At 40.3% G+C, this 22,132-nt stretch overlaps 1 protein-coding gene across 1 annotated transcript in view; it reads left to right on the plus strand.

Annotated features, from left to right (window-relative positions):
• The window catches only part of psmd1 (proteasome 26S subunit, non-ATPase 1), a 38,487-nt gene extending 17,942 nt beyond the window's left edge, over window positions 1–20,545 (plus strand). The window contains exons 17-25 of the mRNA XM_019255006.2: window positions 3,074–3,188; window positions 6,299–6,415; window positions 7,442–7,544; window positions 11,150–11,319; window positions 14,861–14,953; window positions 15,322–15,408; window positions 17,077–17,244; window positions 18,925–19,090; window positions 20,334–20,545. Of these exons, the coding sequence (XP_019110551.1) occupies window positions 3,074–3,188; window positions 6,299–6,415; window positions 7,442–7,544; window positions 11,150–11,319; window positions 14,861–14,953; window positions 15,322–15,408; window positions 17,077–17,244; window positions 18,925–19,071 (1,000 nt within the window). The 3' untranslated portion in view covers window positions 19,072–19,090; window positions 20,334–20,545. The remainder of the gene's footprint in view (window positions 1–3,073; window positions 3,189–6,298; window positions 6,416–7,441; window positions 7,545–11,149; window positions 11,320–14,860; window positions 14,954–15,321; window positions 15,409–17,076; window positions 17,245–18,924; window positions 19,091–20,333) is intronic.
• Window positions 20,546–22,132: the final 1,587 nt, after the last annotated feature.

A 22,132-nucleotide genomic window follows, 5' to 3' on the forward strand; every position in this document is an offset into this window, starting at 1 on the left:
CTTTTGAAGCCTTTCTTAGTATCAGGCTGTATCATGTTATTATCTACTCACAGCTTCTCTCGTCTCTCCCATGACAAACATTGGTTGACTTCTAATTGAGTTGAAAAAGCCATGGGGCATCGTTGCTTGTTTAATACAACATTGTCCAGGTACTTTCAGAATGTATTTGGATGATTGGTAACATATAAGAAGCAAGCTAATGAGATCTGTTCTCTTACAATGTGTGTGCATTAGTACACAAACAAATTTATAGGTGGATTTTGCCACATGAAATGTGATTAAGCTGTTATTCCTGTTTCTTTTGCTGACCTCTGTGTGTGTCTCAAATCATAATAAATGTGAGGCGTGCACATGTGGTTATAAGGTACATTAATCGGTCGAGTAAAAGCCTGGGGCATTGTTTCTTGCCCCTGAGTAAGTATTTCTAATTTGGCAGAATACCAGCAGAGTCTTAAAGCATGCATTTTGTAAAATAGTCTGAGTACAGGAGCAAGACTGTGCACTGCTGAAAGGTTCATTGTCTTCAGATGATGGTGGATGTGATGGTTTTCTTTTTCCTTTTTCTTTTTGCAAGCCTTTGGACGCACTAGATATAATCAGCATTTATTATCTTTTGTCTTCTCAGCTCTTTGAAGTGTTTTGTGTGTCTTGGGTTTTTTTAAGTCCAGCACACTACGAGGATATTTAAGTTAAGCTTGAAATATAGATGTTGTTGCTTCACTGGCTTTTCAGACTAAACAAATGCTGGATATCGATTTATTCTTTCCATTCGAGTTCTTCCACTTTGCTGTTTGTTGAAAGTAATTAGACTATCTTCTACCTTTTTGAAAGGGTTGAAAAGGCTTTTAGATTAAACCATTTGAAAAAGCCACAGGAAAGTTTTCTCAAGTTTTGCCTCAAGCTGTTGTAGCCCTCTATCGATTTTCAAAACTTAAGGCTCAGTTGCTGAGCTTTTGTTGCAAAGGCAGGTATTGGAGAGTTGACTGCCTCAATCCACAGCCTGCATGTTGATCAGGTCAAGTCAGTTTTATTTATGTGGCCCCAAATGACACATTTGTCTCTGAGGGCTGCACAATCTGGTCTGCATCCTAGTATAGATTAAAGGGCATCACCAGTGTACCAGAATAGACTAAACTCTATTCCCATAGGTGAAATTGAAAGGTGATCTAGATCTCACAATGATTGCCATTTGTGATCTTGATAATCCTGTAGTGTTTGAGCAGAGCCTCTGAGCTTGAAGCTTATACTTATTTAGACATAATTTTCAGGACTTTATGGAGGCTATTTATTGGCTTAACCCCAAATCCTTGACATTTGTTTTCCCTCCTTATCATTATTACTTTTAATGGTGTTGAATGAAGATGGAGGGATTTCTATATATTCATGCACTGTCAGTGTGACATAGCTGTAGCTCTCACAATGATGCTTTTTATGGTTTCTTCACTTGCTGTCTTAATTTTTATTGTATGTATCTAATTGTTAGTTTTCTCTGTTGGCTTAAAGTTCTATCACTTTTTTTTTTTAGTAGTGCAAAGTGCAGCTTCTTAAGTTGTTTGTTTCAAAAGAAACCACAGCTTTCTGCTGGCAATCTGAGGCAGACCAAACCTTTCTTTATAAGTCAGTGAGTAATTTCAATGATTATTTTATATGATGAGCCCAGGCACGTCTGATGTTATCAGCACCACCATACACATGAAGTGTTGCATAACATTCTTTATATGAACAGATTAGATTGAAAGAATGGGTAAAAAAAACAAAGCAAAAACAAATCTAGAGTTCAAGTAGACATTTCTGTTCTCATAACACTGTCACTGGATTGACTGACCAATGCCTCAAGGCTCTATATTAGTCATCTGGCATGTACTATTGAGGAGTATCTCAATGTAACTTGGGAACAAAGGGTGCTGGTAAGATGTGAATTGTTTCCCCTACTTAAGATCCTTCTTTTAAACTTGAAATGCCTAATAATTGTGTGTGGTCCTTATCTTGGCAACCCTTTGACTCATTACTTTTGTCATATAGTCAACAGTACATAAAGTGGACTGTGACTCGTGTCTGAATGCTGTTTTTCAAGTGCTTTTTGTAGCACTACAGTACCATTATCTTGGCTACTTCAATTGAAGTCATTCTTGTAATGAATAATTAAAAAAATAAATGTAGTATGTAGTCTTTGTACCTTTTGGTTAGCATCCCTTAATTGTGCAGTTTGTACAGTACAAGAGTTGAAAAGAAATCATGAAGAGCCATAGCATTTGAAATTTTACCTCGAGCCAAAGATTTGGCTTAAGTAGTCTGACTCGGTGATTTCTATTCTCTCTATTCCACTACTGCTCCGCTGAGAAAATGCATGTGGAGACGTAAATCAGAGCCCTGCAATTCATACTCATGCTCTTCTGGGTTTTTCTTCGTTTTTTTTTTTTTTTTTTTTTTTTTTCTTTTTTTTCTCTCTACACACTTTATAGCTGTCATAGAAACTTTTAATGTTGTAACTCTCATACAGTTTTTCTTTGACATGGTCATGTAGGGACTCTCAAATATAGTGAGAATAATGGTGAGCCTATAGATCGAAGAGTGAATGCATCTCTGTCTTTAATAGTATTTAGTTATTGGTCCCGTGTACCATGTTGCACATATTGGCACCATATTGACACTTTTGAAAGACCAAACAAGCATTCCCTAATATAGTTTTGCTCAAGGCCTCAAAGCGCTTTACATTACATGAAACAAATCACCTCATCCATCACTTTCATGAAGCTTTTGGCTTTAATATTCTTGTGGGCCCAATAAATATAGCTTTTAAAAGCATCTTGTGCATATTTTGCCACAGTGAAACAATAGTTCAAAAATTGATTTTAAACTAGATGGTGACATTTATCCTCCCCACTGCTGTAATATTTCATTAAAAAAGAACAATTGCTTTTTTTTTTTTCCTAAGCCAAGGTGTTGCAGCTGGATGTGTCTTTCTTTTTTACACATTTGTCCTTTTGTTCTTAACTGTGTCATTGTAATAGTCAACTTCAAGTGCCTATTCTTTTCTCCATCTTATTTCCTCGTGCTCTCTGTCTCTCTTCAGGACCCCTGAGCAGTGTCCCAGTGTGGTGTCTCTTTTGTCAGAGAGCTACAACCCTCATGTGCGTTGTGGGGCTGCCATGGCTCTGGGCATCTGCTGTGCTGGGACAGGCAACAAGGTGAGTGCCTCCTCCTTAACCCCCCTTCTTTTTAAATGGGAAAAAAAACATTACCTCGCCTTTTTCGCTCATGTTGGCTTCGATGTAAAAATGAGTTCTTGTCTGCACAAGCCCTGTTGGACTTGTTGCTCATAACTGAAATTAATATTCCTCCCAAGCATGTGTACAAGAAAGCTGAGATGGCATATTTTCAGCCAGAAAGGCAGCGTTGGTCCTGCGATCCTCATTTATCCTATGTGCTTTCTTTGTGTCTTGGTGTTACACATGCGTCACTACATAAAGGGGTTTCCTTTAAAGCACTCAATTGATGGCTCCTTTGTGGGAGTCATCTTAGGTGAGCAAGTACAGACTCATATTTTCTCTTGTCAAAGAAATCATACGGGCAGAACAAATGTTGCTTTTCTTGAATTTATTCAGTAAATGGGTGTATTGCTGTTGCGCAAAAGATTAACCGTTATTATACCAAGATTTCTTTGGAACCTCACCTGCTTCAGGTGAATTTTTAAGTTTGACCAAAGTGCATCAATCATTACTTTGGTTATGTAGTGATTTAAAACATATGCTAACCAGCTATTGTACTTATCCTTGTCATTTCTTTTAATTTTCATGGAGGGCCAGCACACATGAGCTGATGATTTCTGGAATGTTCTTGAGAGATTTGCTGGTCCAAATTGGCACACAGACACTAGGCTGTACCCTGTCATTGCGCTTGGGTTCATTAAAGTCTGAAAAGGAGAGTAAAGAAGACAGAAGTCCTCGATGCTGCAAGATCCTGAGTTGTCTTAACTATGTGGGCTGATCAGTCTCAGGTGGCTCAGCTCAAGCAAAGTCATGGCTCATTGTATCCTGAGCCTGGAAGCACCAAAGTAAATGTGTTGGATCAGATCAGACCGAGACATGCTACAGCTCCAAAGCCCCACTGCTCCGTTTTTCCAGAATAAAACCTCAAGCACATTAGGACCTTTAGTGAGAGTAATGATGTTTCGGGAAGAGAATTGGGTCACCTATTTACAGGGAGCACATTCCTTTGCTATCATTTGTACATCTTGGTCTTGGATATTTTTTGCACCTGATCTATTTTATACTATATTTTTAAAAAATGCACAGGAAAGTTGTTTTGACCTTTTCTGTTTCATGCGGTTTTTGAGCCATAATGAAAATCTTAAATATACCTCAGCAGCTTGTTTAGTGAATTGGATGGAAACATTGTTCACCAAGAAAAATGTGGGAAAAAGTAATGTTAAACACCAAACAGACTCACAAGAACCGTTTCAGCAAATACTGTCATATGATACAGTTTTATAAATACTTATGAAAATGGAAATTATGTCGTGGCAAAGTGTGTTCTGCACTGTTCCATTTATTTGCACAAGCTTCTGGCCAGTTTTGAGCGGTGCTGAATTGAATCTAATTTAAAGTTCACCTCACGCTGAAGCGCAAAACAGTCCAGCACTGTACATGGATTAAGAGGATCTTAAGCAACCACATTATGTGTCGACCTGCTCTGTTGATTGGGCCTGACAGTAAATACCCTCAATTAAATCCTCCGACAACCTATCAGGAACAGGATGTGGTCGACTGGTATTGGCTTTACGCTCTTGACTTATCATGCTGGTACATGGCTGTCTCAGCCAGCTGAGCCAAGAGCACTGATGAAACATGGTTTATTTTACCTCCACTGTCATCATCCTAGTTTGTTTCTCTTTCCTCGGCGGAGCTGACGCCTCTCTCTGAGTCTGGTGGTGTGAGTTACAGCCATTACTGCTCAGCTGAGAACAGAAGAGTGCAGAAATGAAAGGAGGAGGTGGTCCTCGCTCATTTCTTTTCATGCACAGTGATCATGGGAGGAAGCTGGAGGAGGCAGAGCTTGTTGTAACTGTTACTCAGTTGTCCTGGGCAACTAGATATAAGTGACACTAATGACATTAATTAGTGTGGTCTGGTTGCCTCTGCTGATAATCCATTTTCCTGTATTTAACCACGAAAAAGTGCCCCTGTTGCACTGATCTTCTGTTGGAAAAAACATCAACATTCATTATTTCGTCACACCTTCAATCTGACACATTTGGAAAAACTACAGATTTCACTACTGCATTAATGGAAGTAATTATTCCATCTTTCGTAAAGCAATACTAAACAAATAATGTTGCAAGTATGTTTTAAAATTATTGTTTTCCAGGCCATCGTTGTTACTTTTATTTAGCCGCCTGCTTCAAAGCAAACTCCTTTATGTCCTCCTCAATGAGTTTAGGAGAGATGGAAAGAAATCTAATATTAAGCTTATATTTTCACCATCAAAATGTGGAGATTAGACAGGACATCTCATGCTCCAGGTTTGAAATAACCCTTTACAGTAACCACTCTACCAACCTTGAGCCTGTTTTCAGTCTGGCAACCACTTCCACAATGTACTGCCTACCTTGAGAGACTCTAGGCTACAGACTAAACTAGAGAAGACAGCTCTAGGTACTATTTCCTACACTGACAATAATCAGAAGATAATCATCATTCCCTTACAAACATTTTCCCGACTGACAAACATGCTCTGTCCACCATTTTATACTAATAAACTGCCTGTTTTCCCTCAAGTACGTTCTTTTTTAAATGACATGGTTTCTAGTAAGGCACCTTCGATAAAGATCTAGAGTAATTGCAGGCTTAGTAAATTCTGAAGTGTGTCTGCCTGGTGAAATTTTAGGCAACATAAACTTGGCCCATCTGTCTTACAGTCTGAAAAACAAGTGTATACTTCTCACATTTGCACCAACATTTTTGGTCCTAATTTTCATCAAAGATGCAAACACAGCAGAGAGTACTGTGAGCAGACCAGAAGGGTCAATATTTATTTCTTATCTCGACCTTCAATGAGCTGGTTCTTTTAAAGCTCTGTGGAGATTCATGAGAAAGTAATTTCATTGTGGTGTTATCCTTTTTTACATCAAAAACGTTTTTCTCTCATTTATTTTAATATGATAAGCCATCCATTGCTACCTAATTGGACTATATGTACGCAGTAGATGATTTTAAGCCCTATAAGGGTTGTGTAAAAAACAATTTGCTTAATTTTAAGCAACATTACCAACTTCTCTACTATGCCTTTCCCTCCGCAGGAAGCCATCAATCTGCTGGAGCCAATGACCAACGACCCAGTAAATTATGTGAGACAAGGCGCCCTCATTGCCTCTGCCCTCATCATGATCCAGCAGACTGAAGTCACTTGTCCCAAGGTAAGTGTAAAATGTTTTGGGCCATCTTTCAAGACTTGTTTGATTGCTTCTCAGTTATAATGAAATAGATTTATAGCCATTGTTGACATCCTTGATCAAGGTTTTTTGTCTGTATGGATGCAGAGACCTTTTTATTTATTTATTTATTTATTTATTTTAAATGTGAACCAGTTTGTGAAAATGTGTGGAGTAAGAAGAAACACTGCTCTGTTCTTTGTCTTTAACTGTGTCATGGGAGATTGGAGAGTGACTTGTCCAGGCACAATAGCACACACTCACCCTTAGAGCACCTCATACTTTGTCATAGATGGTTAAGATTTGCCAGACACATTTTCAGACTCCTCATCTGCGCAGCAACAGTCCTTAAAGCTCAAGGCGGTATGTCGGATTGTGCAAGAGGGAGTTTTTTCAAACGGAGGAATGTCAGGAGGTATTGCATCCTTGTTTATTTCAAAGTCTCAGTCTTTGTAATTTCCAGCTCTGCCTCACAGTTGTACACAGAAATGTTAGAGCTGTAGGGTGGCCCAAAATTGGCAGAAAACTACTCAACACTGTATTTACTCCTTCACTCTTCTAAGAGATATGCTACTAGTGCCGGGACTCCCACAGGTACTACACTATCATCACGGGATGATGTGGATTTGTAAATATTGTGTCTACAGAGTGCAAGTATGACAAAACGCATTACATCACTTTACATGTGACAGCCACATTCAAACACATTTCTGCCGCCTTAATTTGGAGAGTAAAGAGGCACAGACTTGACAAGATAAAATGCAGCCAGTCCCCTTTGTGCAGCATTTAAAGCCTGAGGATCCTTTGTCATTCATTGCATTCACAGAACAAGTCGTGTTAAAGTCAACTTTAGAGTTAATGTTAAGGAAGAATAAACTCTAAATCTAAAGAAAGGAACCCGATGTTGATCCAAAGTGTCATAACAGAAATAAAATGTGTTTGGCTATTATTGGCAATCATGTGTTGTACATTTAAATATATTTATGTATTTTCCTGGCCTCACTATTTTAGGTGAACCAGTTCAGGCAGCTTTACTCAAAGGTGATCAACGACAAGCATGATGACGTTATGGCCAAGTTTGGCGCCATCCTGGCCCAGGGAATCCTCGATGCAGGTTTGTGTTCAACAGAAGTGCACAATTATGTTACACATTACATGTTTATACTGTTAGTTAGAAATTTAGTGTGTTACCTGGAAAGACACCAGCCAGGGATTTATCCATCTGAGCATCAGACTGGTATGTGGTCCTGCTTGCCTCCTGGGGATACTTTAAGACCCACATTCTTAATTACACTGTTAAACAAGTGAATTGCGTGTAATGTGGGTATGTGGTTTTGTGTGTGTGTGTGTGCGCACCTTAATTTAAGTTAATTTACGCTCAAGCAAACACAAAGTAACCCTCTTCAGTTGACCACCCGTGCACTGCGTCTCTGGAACAGATCATGCTAAGGTGCATTAGCGCCTGGTGTTCCTACCTCAGCTCCACTCAGCCATATGGCCTGTTGGTCTCCCCCTGGTGATTACTGTTTGTCCGATAGTCCCTTTATGTTTGTGTGTCTGTGCGGGTGTTTGTGGACACAAGCATGCAGCGTGTGTTTGTGCGTGTGAGGTCTGAGAGAGCTGCACATCATCACATAGAGAGCTACACAATTGCACACGGGCGGAGCACACCCATATTCACATGTATACACAAACCCCCCCCCAATGCAGGCAGGAGCAGAAACCCATTTTCTCGCACTAACATAAAACTCTGTGTGCTAAGCCAGAAAGAAACCAGCTCTGTTTACACCCTGCTGTCTAAATACACGATCAGGTGTTGCAACTTTCACAAAGTGGAGCCTATCTCAAGTATATGCAGCGTTACTTCAAAGGTGCTGCATATGTGTTTTTGAGATGTTGTGACTCATGGACGTTTTTCAACAGTAAAATTGCCCTTTTGATTAATTCTGCCCCTCCTGCACCACTATTTATTGGTTATTTTTTGTTCAGAGAAGCATTAACCGTCTTGATGACAGACAAGACCACAACCATATATCATATCAACCGCATTAACCGTAATAAACTCGGCTAACATGCCAAGATGACCCAACGTGAGACCATCCAGACAAACCCTGACCACCGGTGTCATTTTTCATACAGCAGACACTCTTCCTCGCTCTCCCCCAAACTCCAGCACTCAGTGCTTAACTCGTGTTTTCAGTTCAGTTCAGTGTGAAGCTTACAGTTTAAACACATTCAGGCAGGAGTGGTCCTGTTTCAGTGTCATACATGCTCAAGCCTGTGCAGTGTAAACGTTCTGGTATCTGGTTCTTCGAGGCGTTTTTGAGGTGTATGCATGATTTTATTTAATCTAATGGGCGGAAGCGATTAGATCTCATTACCCAGGAAATGTCGGTCTACATTCTCTCTCACACACTCACTCTCTCACACACACACACACACACACACACACACACACACACACACTCACACTCACGTCAACATGTTCAGCCCCCATTTACAGACTCACAAATGTATACAGTCCATTAATTAGTGGTTTCTCCTTCATGCATATAACAAAACATGCCCTATCCACTGGATTCTTCTTCTTTTTTTTTTTTTTTTTGTGAGTGGCATGGTAAGCAGGTTGATTGTTGATATTGTCATATAACACCTGGAAAAATCACTGTAACGGGGAGTGCCTCCCTAACGAACTTCTTGGAATGAAAATTGGCCCAGCAAACAAAGGGTTGGCAAAAACAGCAGCACTAGTCAAGTGCTCTCAACCTCTTCTCAAGTTTTGAAGAGATCCTTAAGCACCCAGTTGTAGTGCAGCGAGCAGACCTTGTGACTCATTCTGGCTAACGTTCAATCTGTGTGACTGGACTGGTTTCAACACTGGTTCAGATGTCAAGATGAGGGCCTTGTTTTGTTCCCAGTGGCCTGAGAAAACACTGGACTCAAAGAAAAACAGTAGATGCTTTAACTGGTATTGTCTGGGTAGTTTCCCCTTTTAGTTGGAAGGGCTACTCCTCAGTAACCTAATCCTTTTTAGGAAAGTTTTTTTTTTTCTTTTCATCCCTGTAAAATTGACTCATAAATCATGGTTGCCTCCTATCTTCTCTTCCTCCCCCTCCCACATCTGTCTTCCCATCAGCAGTCCCTCCCTACGGTTTGTCCCAGAAAGGACAAGGGAGGCCCCCCCCCGACCACTGGGACATTGTAGCAGGCTATAGATGCTGTCATCCAATTTTCTGGAATTATGCAACAATTCATTTAGTCTTATGCAGAGAGAAAAGCTTCTCAGCAAAACACAATACCACAAACTGCATCCTCCAAATAACTATAAAGTTGAATCAACACAACACTTATACAGTTTCAGCAAGACATAACATAAGAACATTGAACTGCTTTTTTATCTAGCTAGCTTCAGCCAGGTGTACCAACAAACAAATGACAGCTGGGCATATACTTTCACTTTCCACACTGTGGTGGATGTTCTTTTTGCAGAAGGAACATTTAACCATGCACCTTAAGTCGAGATAAAAATGAACTAAAATTAGATGTACTCGCTTTTTTAAAAGAAAAAACTATGACTAAAATCTGTAACTACTTTAGAAACAGCTGGCAAAAGCATCTGATATTTTTGGGACAGCTGACACAATTATCTAATGATAATGAATGAGATTTCTTTCTCAGATTTAAATGCAGGATGCAGTAGACAATGCATTCCTGGGTGTAATGGCATGCCAGTTTGCCCCTGTTAAATATATCTTTCTGTGGAAGCAACAGATCACATCGACCAATGCCAAAAAGACAAGCTTCTCTGGGTGTTGACCATCCTGGTCTGTGCCCTCATTAACCTCCCAATCCCTCATCGTATGATTCTTGTGCCAAGTTGAAACTGGTTTGACAATCAGTGATCAGTATGACCTGGAAAAAAAAACTGAACAATAAAAAGGAATGTAGTCATTAAAACAAAGATTAATTGACCTCCAACTTTGAACCTTTTGTCATCTTTATTAGCTGAAGGCAGTCCGAAAATAACTGTAAACTTTACTGCTTGTGTCGAGTGTGCTAATCCTAGTTTCTGAAATGACGGAGTACATTTTCTACTTACACTGAAAGTGTCCTCTACCTGAGCAGTATGTATTTTTAACCTTTATGTATCAGGGATACGTAAGGCTTGTTTGAGGCTTGCTCTACATGCATTCTCCCCTTCAGCACTTGCTGAGCTTGCATGCTTTTTCAACCCTGTCCTGATTCACTGTGCTGTATATTAAGGTTGTATTTTAGCTTGTTGTACCGAAGCTAAAAAAAAGCAATTGATTTTTGAGATTTTACTTAATGATCATTTAAGTCACAATGTCTCTTTCATACATGATGAACACAAATTGATGTTGACCTCACACACAGACTGAAAAGCATCAGTTAAAAAAAAAAAAAAAATGAACGCAAATATGCAAAGCGTTATGACTCCCTCATCTTTGCATGTCTGGAGAGAAATTTGGCTAGATAAAGCGAAACAACAATTTTCTTTTTGTTCAGCCTGATTCTACCTTGACCAATGGAAACTGCAGCTGTGACTAGTAATATTTTTTTTATCTGTATGAAAAAGACAAAATATGTACGTACATTTCATACTACAGCACAATTTGAGAATAACATTTTTATTTTATTTTTAAAACTGGTGCTGTCTGTACCACAATTCTGATCCTTTCTCTCCTCTTTGTTGTCCAGGCGGACGTAATGTGACCATCTCTCTGCAGTCCAGGACTGGTCACACTCACATGCCATCGATGGTCGGCCTGCTGGTCTTCACCCAGTTCTGGTTCTGGTTCCCCCTCTCCCACTTCCTGTCATTGGCTTTCACACCAACTGCTATAATCGGCCTGAACAAGGACCTCAAGGTACTGAAGTGGCTAGATTTGCTTTGATTGGTGTGTGTGAAGGAATGTGTGGGGTTTTTCTGTGTTTGTGTGTTTTTTTTTGTTTTGTTTTGTTTTTTTAAAGACCAACACACTCAAAAATGTTTTTCTTAAAAAGATTCCTTTCAGATGTTCAAAACATTAAGCCAAATTGGCATAAAATGTAGAAATTACTGTAAAGAGTTGGCGCCCTATATTATGAGAGGAAATTCCATGGCAAATGTTTTATGAACACAAAAGCAAATTATCCTATGATGTATTTTCCACGTGGCAGTGATTAGATGATAAACGTTGTCGTGTTAATGTTAAATCAGAATTGACCTCGGGGCAAAATTGTGGCAGCTGAACTTGTATTTGGCACTGCATTTGGAGCAGAAAATATTTAGCTGCTTTCCTTGGTAACAACTGTCACCAGCAGCCTATCCATAACGAGGCCCTCCTGACTGTAGGCCTGCTCTGGCCCCCTGCCACTCGCACACCGATGCCAAGGGATCACTGTGACATATTGGGGTCTTAAACAGACATTAGATGGGCATTATCTCTTTATTGCTACCCAAATCTGCAGCACCCGACACCAGGGACACCCCCACACTTTTGTGTGTTGTGTGTTTTACAAGGCGCTTGAGCATATACTTAGTGTAAAACCCCTCCAAATTAAACACCAGGGATGGAGTGCAGGAAGATGGGGGCATGTGGGTTTGTGTTGGACCCTGCCAAAGCCTCGTCAACACCTGTTTAACTACACGGAACGAGTCTTCACAGACTTTGTCTCTCATCACTGCACGTAGAACATCCTCATAGTTTACCAGTTGTTCTTTTTTTAGCAACAAACTTGTTGGTTAGCTTTTAAGGGACGTCCCTTGACTGCGTTACTGCTTCTCCCTCTGCCTCCATACCACAGTGAAATAGCTGAATTATGAGGTGATTAAAAAAAAATTAGAAGTCTACCCCAGGTCACATCTTGTGTTGCAGTGCTGCTCTGTTGGATCAGAGATTGTTTAGTAATTTAGTCTCAGAACACCATTATAATTTGAAAGCTCACACTAAACAGAAGGCACCTGGTGCAGCTCTGGCCGGAGATCTTCTTTTATGTTTGTCTAGGTAAAGTTGACAGAGCACTCTTTCATTTTAACATAAGGCTGCAGCTAATAGCAGAGGGAAGGGTGTTGTAATAAGTGCTTCTCCTTTTGTCTAACCAGTTAAATGTACATTTAACCTAACTGACCATTCCAAGCCAATACATATCCAGGGACAGCTCTTGTAACACTTATCAAACAGCTTCTAAAAGCACTGTGAAGGAAGTGTCATCCGTGATGACAACACATTAAAGGTTCTCTGTGGTGTCTGCAGAATAGAAGTTTTTCTTTTTTTTTTTTTTTCTTTCTATGAGTAACTCCCAGTTTTGTTTATCTTGTGCTCATGCCATACGCACACAGGTGACGTGAAACACAGCCCTGCCAACTGTTTCACAATTTCACACGCTATTTTAGTTACCTTCAGGCGGAACTGCAGCAAGATATGTAGCAATGCTCGAGCAAAGACAGGCAAGGCATCCAGACGCGGCTAACAACAATGCAGCAAATGTTTTATCAGAAAGGAAATCCATTCAACATCTTTGTTTGTTTGTTAGAGTTCAAGGATACACCGGGTGTGTCAGAAATAGAAATTCCACAGGGCGCCTTAAGTCACAACATTTTCACCAGGCCAATCACGATATTTACTTGGACTTGTCATTTTTATGTTAGTTTACATTAGAATATCACCAACATTTTAACCAATATGTTGCCTGAATAAACAGCAGGGTTTTTAACTTCCATCACAAGACTGCAGTGACTGAGTGTTTTTTATCTATAGCGCGTCAGCCGGAAAAAAACTATGCTGAGACAAATTGTGTCGTCATTACTGCTTGTGTTTTGTCCTCTTGTCATCTCAACAAGAGCGGGGCTCAGGCAGCTTCTCTTTCTTTCCAGACCCTCATAGCAATTTAATTTCTAGGAAGTGACCCGTGGCTTATTCGGACTATCAGGGAGAAGGCGAGAAATCTATTATATTGTAATTCATTCCCATGCACGTGGCTCAGATTAATTGCAGTCCTTAGCTCTTCTGCCAGCAGTGCTGGGATCTCCCTCTCCCTGGATTAGGATGTTCCAAATGGTTTCTAAATATATAAATCTTTGATCTTCTCCGTTCCTTTGAAGACTTAAAAAAACATTTATTTCTAATGTAGGCCTGTGATGTCTTGTGTGTGTGTGATGTAGTGAGTCTGTGATCATTTAGCTTTGCTGCAACCGACACAGCTAGCATGCTTTATGAACGGCCTTAAAATGATCATATCATTTGTGACAATCATTGTTTGGGCAACACATCTTCCAACAAAAGTAGTTATGAATCAGCAAAAGTAGATCTGGAACAAAAATGTAGTACTAAAGGACAGTAATCAGATAATGGATGGTTCAGATGATACAATACTGAATAAATATGAAAGTAGACTAAAATGTTCTTTGTCATATTTAACCAAGATTAATCTGGCTGACCTAACAAATAAATCAGTGTTGACATGACATTTGAGGTGACATTCAGCTGCCAGATGTTAGGGAAGGTTTTGAAGTGGCATTTTCTCCCACCAGAACTGATTGTGACAGAAGTTTTTCTCTGTGCTTCACAGTTCACTGTAGTCCACTATTCAGTCTGAATCTGTTTTCTTGAAATGGAGGGCTCAAGTCTTGTCCCCTTTCCTTGCTAGTCTCTGCTCCACTGACTAAATCTCTGAAGCTACAAAAACTAACAAAGAGTCTTATCAGTTATTTTTCTCATGCATATCCTGAGATCGACGTTAACTCATTTATTAGCTGGTAAAACATTCACACTTCCTCTTTATAAAACCTGACGAGTTGAAAATGTTAGTGGAGCAAATGTTAACTTCATGAGGCTGAGTTTCAAAGTGTATTGTTGGCACTGGAAACTGTTTACAAAATGATCTCACCTCAGGGTCCATTTAGACGTGACTGAATGTCGAGGTTTACTCACATGACTATCTCTAACCAGCTCTGATCTGTCGTGGCTAACCCTTCAAAAAATAGGTCAGCAAGAAAACCTTAAATACATACGTAATGAAGTAATACGTACAGTAAGATTTGATTTTCATTTACACAAGAGTGTACAGACAAACTAGTTCTGTTAGGCTGTACTGTGTAATCACACAGTGATTGTGTGCGTGTGAGCTAAATGGCAATGATAATAGAATCACAATGACAATGTGGACATTGGAGCTGAAGCAAGTTCATGAATAGAAAATTAACTGTCGGCGATTTTGATGGACACACGTTTTCCATTCTCTCCTGTATGACTGTGATCTGTCAATCCCACATGGTTAGAAATCAACAAATATCAAAGTTACCGGTTGATTTTTATTTGTCCTGACTCTCTGAAATGATGTTGGAGGTCTGTCAGGATCTGACGTCGATCATGGCCGTGTTATGTCAAGTTACCTAACATCAACTCTCCTCCTGTTTTCCTCTTACAGATGCCTAAGGTGCAGTACCGTTCCAACTGCAAGCCCTCCACGTTTGCGTACCCACCAGCTCTGGAGGTTCCCAAAGAGAAAGAGAAGGAGAAGGTGAGAACTGAGGCGCCACAACAGTTCGGCTTGTTTTGCTTTCCTTTTCACTGAAATTCTTAGCCGAGGAAAGCCGATCTCGCTTCGTATTGATTTGTGAATAATTTTAAAGCCTCCCTGTCAGACTCATCATTTTCTTGCCCGTTATATTTATTATTTTAGCATTGCTGGCCCTTTTTTTTTTCCTTTTTCAGTTGCTTCATTTCACGATCCTAGATGCTCTTGGAGAATAAGTAATGAAAAGACCAAGCAGCGTTTATTTTGTGGTTGACTAGTTTTGTACATTTTAAGCCATGTTTGTAGAAGGTCTGAGTGTCTCTGGTTTTGTCTTACATTGTGGAAACCTCTGCGCTCTCTCTGCATGGCAGGTATCCACCGCCGTTCTGTCCATCACAGCCAAAGCCAAGAAGAAGGAGAAGGAAAAGAAAGAAAAGGAGGAGGAGAAGATGGAAGTGGTGAGTCAAAATGCACAGCCCTCCAAAACCCCTCTCCTCCTTAATTACTGATCTTAATTTAGTACTGATCTTAATTTATTACCCATCTTAATTTATTTCCTTTTAACTCAATTTTAATTCCTGGACTTAAAAGATCCAAATTGCATTGCAAAGTAACTGATTTTAAATTTTATTTATTAAGACTGTATAGTCAGGAGTGGATTCATCTTCTTTAACAGACAGACAGACATGGATAAAATAATCCTTTAATACGTGGTGATCTTCCTAAATTTAAACAAATTGACTATTTTTGATCCTTGCAATGTATTTGGTATGGATAATATTTAATATATATCTTTCAGAGGTATACTCTGGGGTGTCTGAGCCAGATCCATGCACCCAGTTATACAATACACACACACACACACACACCTTTTATCTCGTTTCTTAAAGTCTGTCTTAACATTTTCACTCACTCACACCCAGCGTGTCAGACCAGAGCCAGTGTAACGTTCACTGGGATTTTGTCTGAGCGTTGGCAGCATGTTTGATCTGCTCTTCCACGCTACATCTCAGCTCTGGTGCTGAGAGACGAGCTTGGAAATGTCCGGTCTGCTCACATCTCAGGCTTTTGATTTTATTTGGCTTAACTTGCGAAGAAGGCAGTTGAAGGGGAGGTGGTATCTGCTCACACCGGGGTCAGACGGTTCAGAACTCTCTGGTTGTCATTTTCTAGACAGTTTTTTTAGAGCCGGCTTTTGACCACTCATCTAGTTTAACTTCTAAGCTTCACTGTGCTATTGTTTTATTTGTACACTATACATTAAGTATGGTAAATAACTGAGATTGAGATAGAAATGACAACGAATGTCAAAAAGGTATTGATTAATACAGTGTATATTTTGTACAATATGAAAACAGAAGGGCAATAACGTTGATGGATCAATAGATTATTCAGCTATTTTAACTGTTTTGATAATCTACGTATCATTTAATCACATTTGAACAAAATTTGAGTGCGTACACAACATGTAACAACAAGGCTGAGAATAAGAATATTCAAATAAAATCAGTGATGGATAATAAAAGGCTAAAGAAGCCTGTTAAAACACAGATTTCATCTGTATCTGTCTCCTATTAGAAACTGAGTCAGAGGAGAAAGGATCATCTGAGTGTTTCAGAACATCTGTTGGAGATGATGTAGTCCGGACTTGAAACACAAAACTTTTTTTTTTAATTTTTTTTTTTTATTGCCAGCACCTCTGGCACCTTCTGTCCTTCAGTGTCTTTTTTATGGGTTTCCAGTGTCTGCCTGATAGCCCCACAAATCACCAGCCATCAAGGGCACCAGTGCAGGAAAGGACTGAATCACAAACAGAAAGAAGGGAAACCGGGATTTATTACTCATAACTCCTCCAAACTGTCAAATGATGTCGAATTTATACTAGAAAAATAGATTCTGATTGTGGTGCGATTATGGGAGGGTTGAATTACTCAGAATTGTGGATGAGAAGCAATTTTTCCTACAAAATATCCATGTGTGTGTATGTGCATAATTTATGTATACTTTAAATGACTACAGAAGATTCAACGGGGACAAGAACAAGGAAAAAGAAGGAAAAGTACAGAGCACTTAAGAAAAGTAACCGCAGTCGTCCTGATGCAGAAAATACTGCTCTTCTGTCACAGGAGGTCCAGGAGGGTGAGAAGGAAAAGAAGGATGAGGAGAAGGAGAAAGAGAAGAAAAAAGAGGCCGAGCCAAACTTCCAGCTCCTGGAGAACCCGGCCAGGGTGATGCCGGCTCAGCTCAAAGTCCTCAACATGCCCGAGACCTGCCGCTACCAGCCCTTCAAACCGGTAAGACCACGCCGTCTGTCTGTGTTTGTCTCCTATTAAAATATTTGTGGTGATGTGCATACTTGGCATACCTAATGAGCTTGTTGAGAAGACAGAGATCCACCTTCACGCCCTAATCCACACTGCGGTTTTCACTTTAAACACCAGCTTATAAATGAACCATGTCAGACAGGTGGTGTGTGTAAGCACCGTACGTTTATAATATCTGGGTCCAGTTTGTCCGTTTCAATAGTTGATGTCAGGTTTTGTTTGCAGTTCTTCTGCATTAAAGAGCAAATACTTCTCATAAGCGTCAGCGTGTAATACAAGTCTGACACGATATTGACTGCCCATAATTACTTTCCAAATGACTGGTTAGATGTGGTTATATTTCTTTGTTCATAGCACAAGGAAGTCAGACAACAATTCAGACACAATAACATTTGGAATGCACCAAATATCAGTTTAATTGTATTTAACAGGGAGGAGATTTGCCTTTTTAAAATAAATCGTTCAAATCAGGATCCTGCCTGTTGGTTGATTTTGGCCTCTGTCGAACATCTCCGAGTCCAGAACCTCTCCTCTCTCTCCAGGCCTATAAAGCAGCTGTAAATGTTGACAGTTTTCCGCAGTAAATGGCAGGACGACGTGCAGTCACCCAATGAGCACTCACCCCAGTCCTGTAAAGAGGAAGTACTGTTTGATTTTGTGTCCAGCGAGTTAAGCTTGGAGCATTACATCGCACGACGTCTCGTATCAAATGCCAAAATGGTGTCTTTACTCGTCTCAAGTATTGTGAAGCTGCTCTCCTTTTAAGGGTTTGTTTTTACTTTGAAAGACGGCTTTAGGAAGTGAAGAAGTTTTACAGAGTTATCTTGAAATCTGCTCAGTGTCGGGAGGTTTATTGGAAGCCCGTAGAGTGGATCGACTTACGTTGATATAAAGTTTACTGTCTGATTTTCATTGGAGCTGAATGATTCCACAAATTGATTATTTAAACTCATTTCTCCTTGTTCGAGACCTTTTTACTCTAGAATAAATGAACCCTCTGTTACTGGCATACTTTATTAATGGTTTCAAATTGAAATATTGCAAGTATCGCGCACTATTTATTAAGATCGACATATTTTCTATCTCTGAAAAACTGAAATGAGACGGGTCCTGCATGCACATTTGGAGATCCCATCTTGTTTAATTTGTTTGTTTTCATTTTAATTATTTCCTATACCCTCTATATTGTCCCCTAAATTCTCCTAAAATCTCAAACAACCACAGTGATTGTTTAATGCACAGGAGGTGGGAGAAATGTCGGGCTTAATGGGGTACCCACAGCTCATTTTTTCTGGGGGTGAGGGGTAAATCTGGCCGTGGCTATTAAACAATGTTTGCACGTTCCAGCAGGATTGGAGTATTTAAAGAGGAGATTCTTCTGGTTGTGACAGATTTCCTCTCTTAACCTTTTGATGTGTTGCATCGCCTGTTGTATCTTCGGTCATTGTAGTTCAGCCAGGCTGCAGCGTTGTGTACCTGCCGAGCGCCGTTTCTTTCCAGCTGTTACATAAGCTCCTTGTCAACAGTGAAGAGTGAGATGTAAACAAATACAGGACAGCTCATTCTGTTGATTTCGAGCGAGGATACTTTTTAAACATAAATATCGTGTATCAGCAAGTGTTTTTTTTTTTCCCCCCCGTCTGTCACCAGCTCCACACAGGCGGGATCATCATCATGAAGGACACCAGCGAGGAGGAGGAGGAGCTGGTGGAGCCCGTCTCAGCTCACGGCCCCAAAATCGAGGAGGAGGAGCAGGAACCAGAGCCCCCTGAGCCCTTCGAGTACATCGACGAGTAGAAATGCTCTCAGAGCAGAGGTATGCTCCCAGAAATCATTCCTGAGCTTTGTTATTCATTCATAACTGAAGCGAACCTGAAGTGTCTGCTGATATTCACCACGCTGGTCTTGTTTCCTCATTTACTGACTCTGTCCGCCTAGTTTGTCAATTTATTTATAATTTCCTCCTTGTAGGTCTTTAAAAATCATCCATCTTAGTTGAGTTGAGGTCACAGCAGCATTACTTTGACAGCTTGCAAATCAAACTATTGGACAGAAGTGTGGCAGCGTCGCTGCTCGCAGTGTGAAAGTCACTTAGGGTTACGTCTAATACTGTCACCGATTTCCAGACACCCCTCTGGCTTTAACACACTCCGTCATAGTGTCAGAGTGTTTTTCATGGCAAGCAACATTACGCGATAACACACAAAGCAGGGCTGTACTGTTGTTTCGAAGCCTAACCCAGTTTCACCCGTCACTGACAGAGGAATGTAAACACGGCTGCCATCTCCAAAACGCCAGCTCAGAGGGCAAACCTTCTCGCCGCACTCGCCAATGAAGCGCGATGCTTAATGATTCCTGGCCGCTTGTTGTGTTTGTGTTAGATTGGCCGCAGCCTGCCTCCCATGTTGGAGTTTGCTGTTGGCTGTGATGAGACCGATGAGGTGTCAATGACCAAATTAGGGCCTCGACGCATACTGTGTCATCGCTTTATGAGGTTCAAGTGCTGTGTGACAGATTAAACACTGCAGAGATCATCGTCAGGCTGACTTCATGGCTGAGGTGTGTGTGTCTGTGTGTGTCTGTGTATGTCTGTGTGTGCCGTCAGCATAACCGAGTGGCCGAGCCGCTGTAAAAGGTCACATGTTTGATATTTGGATCTGGAAAACGTGTTTATTGGGTCATGCTCCGCACCCCCACACAGGTGTTTCCATTTAATCCACCTGTTGAGAGCTCTTGTCAGGACTTGTTTTGATGTGTGCGGACTGTGTTGCTGGAGCACAAGTGAAATCCATGATTGTGTTGGTTGGGACAGAAATAGTGCTGTGGCTTAACCTTCTTAAATACTTTTTGAACTAATCCAGATGTGGAAACATCTTCTAGAGTTTTAACCCTTTAAATCTGTCTGGACTGTGCACATATGGTACCATGGACACACACACCTAGGGAGTAATAAGCTTCACCTTTTTGGTCATGGCTGTAATCTGTTTTTGACATTTACATTTGACATTAAATAAATCTCCTCTAATGAGTGTGTTGTTGTTTTCTCTCTCTCTCTTCAGGTATCAGGAGAAGTGAGATCCCAGCATGTCGGTCCAGCGTCTCCCCCCTTCTGCGCATCCATCTATCCATCCACCTCCCTGCTTCACTTTCCCTCTTTTACACGTTTCTTTCCTGTTCTGGCTCCTCATTTGCCAGACGGGGAATGTTTTACATTCTCAAATTGTATAATTTTCTGTCCGTACAATAAAAATGATGTATATTGGAGACTGGAGTGTGTGTGTGTGTGTTTATTTGAGTGGATATTTTACCAGGCGTGCGTTGAGGGAATTTCTCTAATCCCATACATTTAGACTGGTTTACATTTTCAGCACTCAGCAGCAGCTGGTACAGTCCGCTCAGCAGTCTCTCTCTGTACAGTGAGCTCCGTCTACTGTATACACACTAAACAACTCTGTGTGGCAGTGCGAAAGGCGTGTGCCTTTGGGAGAGCAATTTTCTGGGTGTCTTGAAGGTCAAGCGTCTGGACAACTATAAAAAAAATTTAAAAAATCTGGCTGTAAGAGATACTCTGAAAAGAAAATCTTTAACTCACTCTCACTATTAGAACTCTTCAATTTCTTTGTTTACATCTACTTCAGATAAACTCAGTGACAGTTATGTTATCTGACACTCACCGTCCACTGAAATAAACATTTATGCAGATACAAAGTGGCCTCGTTGCCTTTTTTATAACACATTAACATTTTTAATTGAGCTGAACTGGCTGTATTATTTTTCCTTCAGCGCTCGCTTTGGCTCTATTTGATTAGAAAACTTGCCAGTTGTGGAAAGCCAGTAAAAAGGTTTTAAAGGTTATTACTGAGTAACGAAAGCCTTCTAACTTTTTTTTAAACCCCTCCATGCCAGAAAAGAGGCTGTAGGCACAATTGTGAAAAGTGCCAAACAGGAGCTGTAATCATCAATGTAGCATTGCATTAAGCAGCTGTGGGTGTTTAGTGGCGACCAAAGGATGAATTTACCAAGTGCATCTATGAGGATCAGGTCCAGGGATCCAGGTGAGCCCTTAAACTTTTGAAACAGTAAAATATGTTTGCAACATAAAACTGCATCCCCAAAGAAAACAACCTGAGTCCTTCAGTGTTTTGTATAATCTCTACATGGTGGAGCCAGATCTTAGTCAAGCAGCGGATGGCCCTATTGTCTGATAATCCATCCATGGGTTGACCTTTGTCCTCAAACACCAAAATCATTCGTTTGCCCAAACAAATGTACAACAGACATGACATTAGTGGTGCATCATGTACGTTATTAAGACCCTTTAACAGCTTATTGGTCATATAAGTATGCTTAGTGTCTAGGCAATGGCCAGAGTTTGTAGAAACAGAATAAATGAAGTACATTTCATATCTAGGCTGAAAGAACACAAAGTGCATCTTAAAACAACTCGCCCACATGCACACATAGTATTGACTGCTGAAGCTTCAGCGGATCTAATTAGTCAAAACTTTGCACTTCTACTCTTTGTTTTTACTTGCTGAGCCACAGCAGAGGGGTAGATGGGAGATATCCACTTGTCTAACTGATTGATGAAGCCTCATATTTCCACATATTAAGGACAGCATCTCTTTCATTTAAACTTAAAAGGGCCGCTCCACCAACTTTACACATCATGTTTAGTTTACTTCTCCCTCCCTCATAGAGACCCCAAATCAATGAATTAACATCCTGCTGTACTCCAGAGAAGATCTGGGGAGCTTTTCTTACCGTGATACCTTTATTTTTGTCTTTTTCCCTCTTTGTTTGTTTTGATTTTGAGTTTTTTGTATTGTGCTCTGCATGTATTTGCACATATGAAGAG

This window comes from Larimichthys crocea, chromosome XVII (assembly GCF_000972845.2).
Source record: "Larimichthys crocea isolate SSNF chromosome XVII, L_crocea_2.0, whole genome shotgun sequence".
NCBI classification, from domain to species: Eukaryota; Metazoa; Chordata; class Actinopteri; family Sciaenidae; genus Larimichthys; species Larimichthys crocea.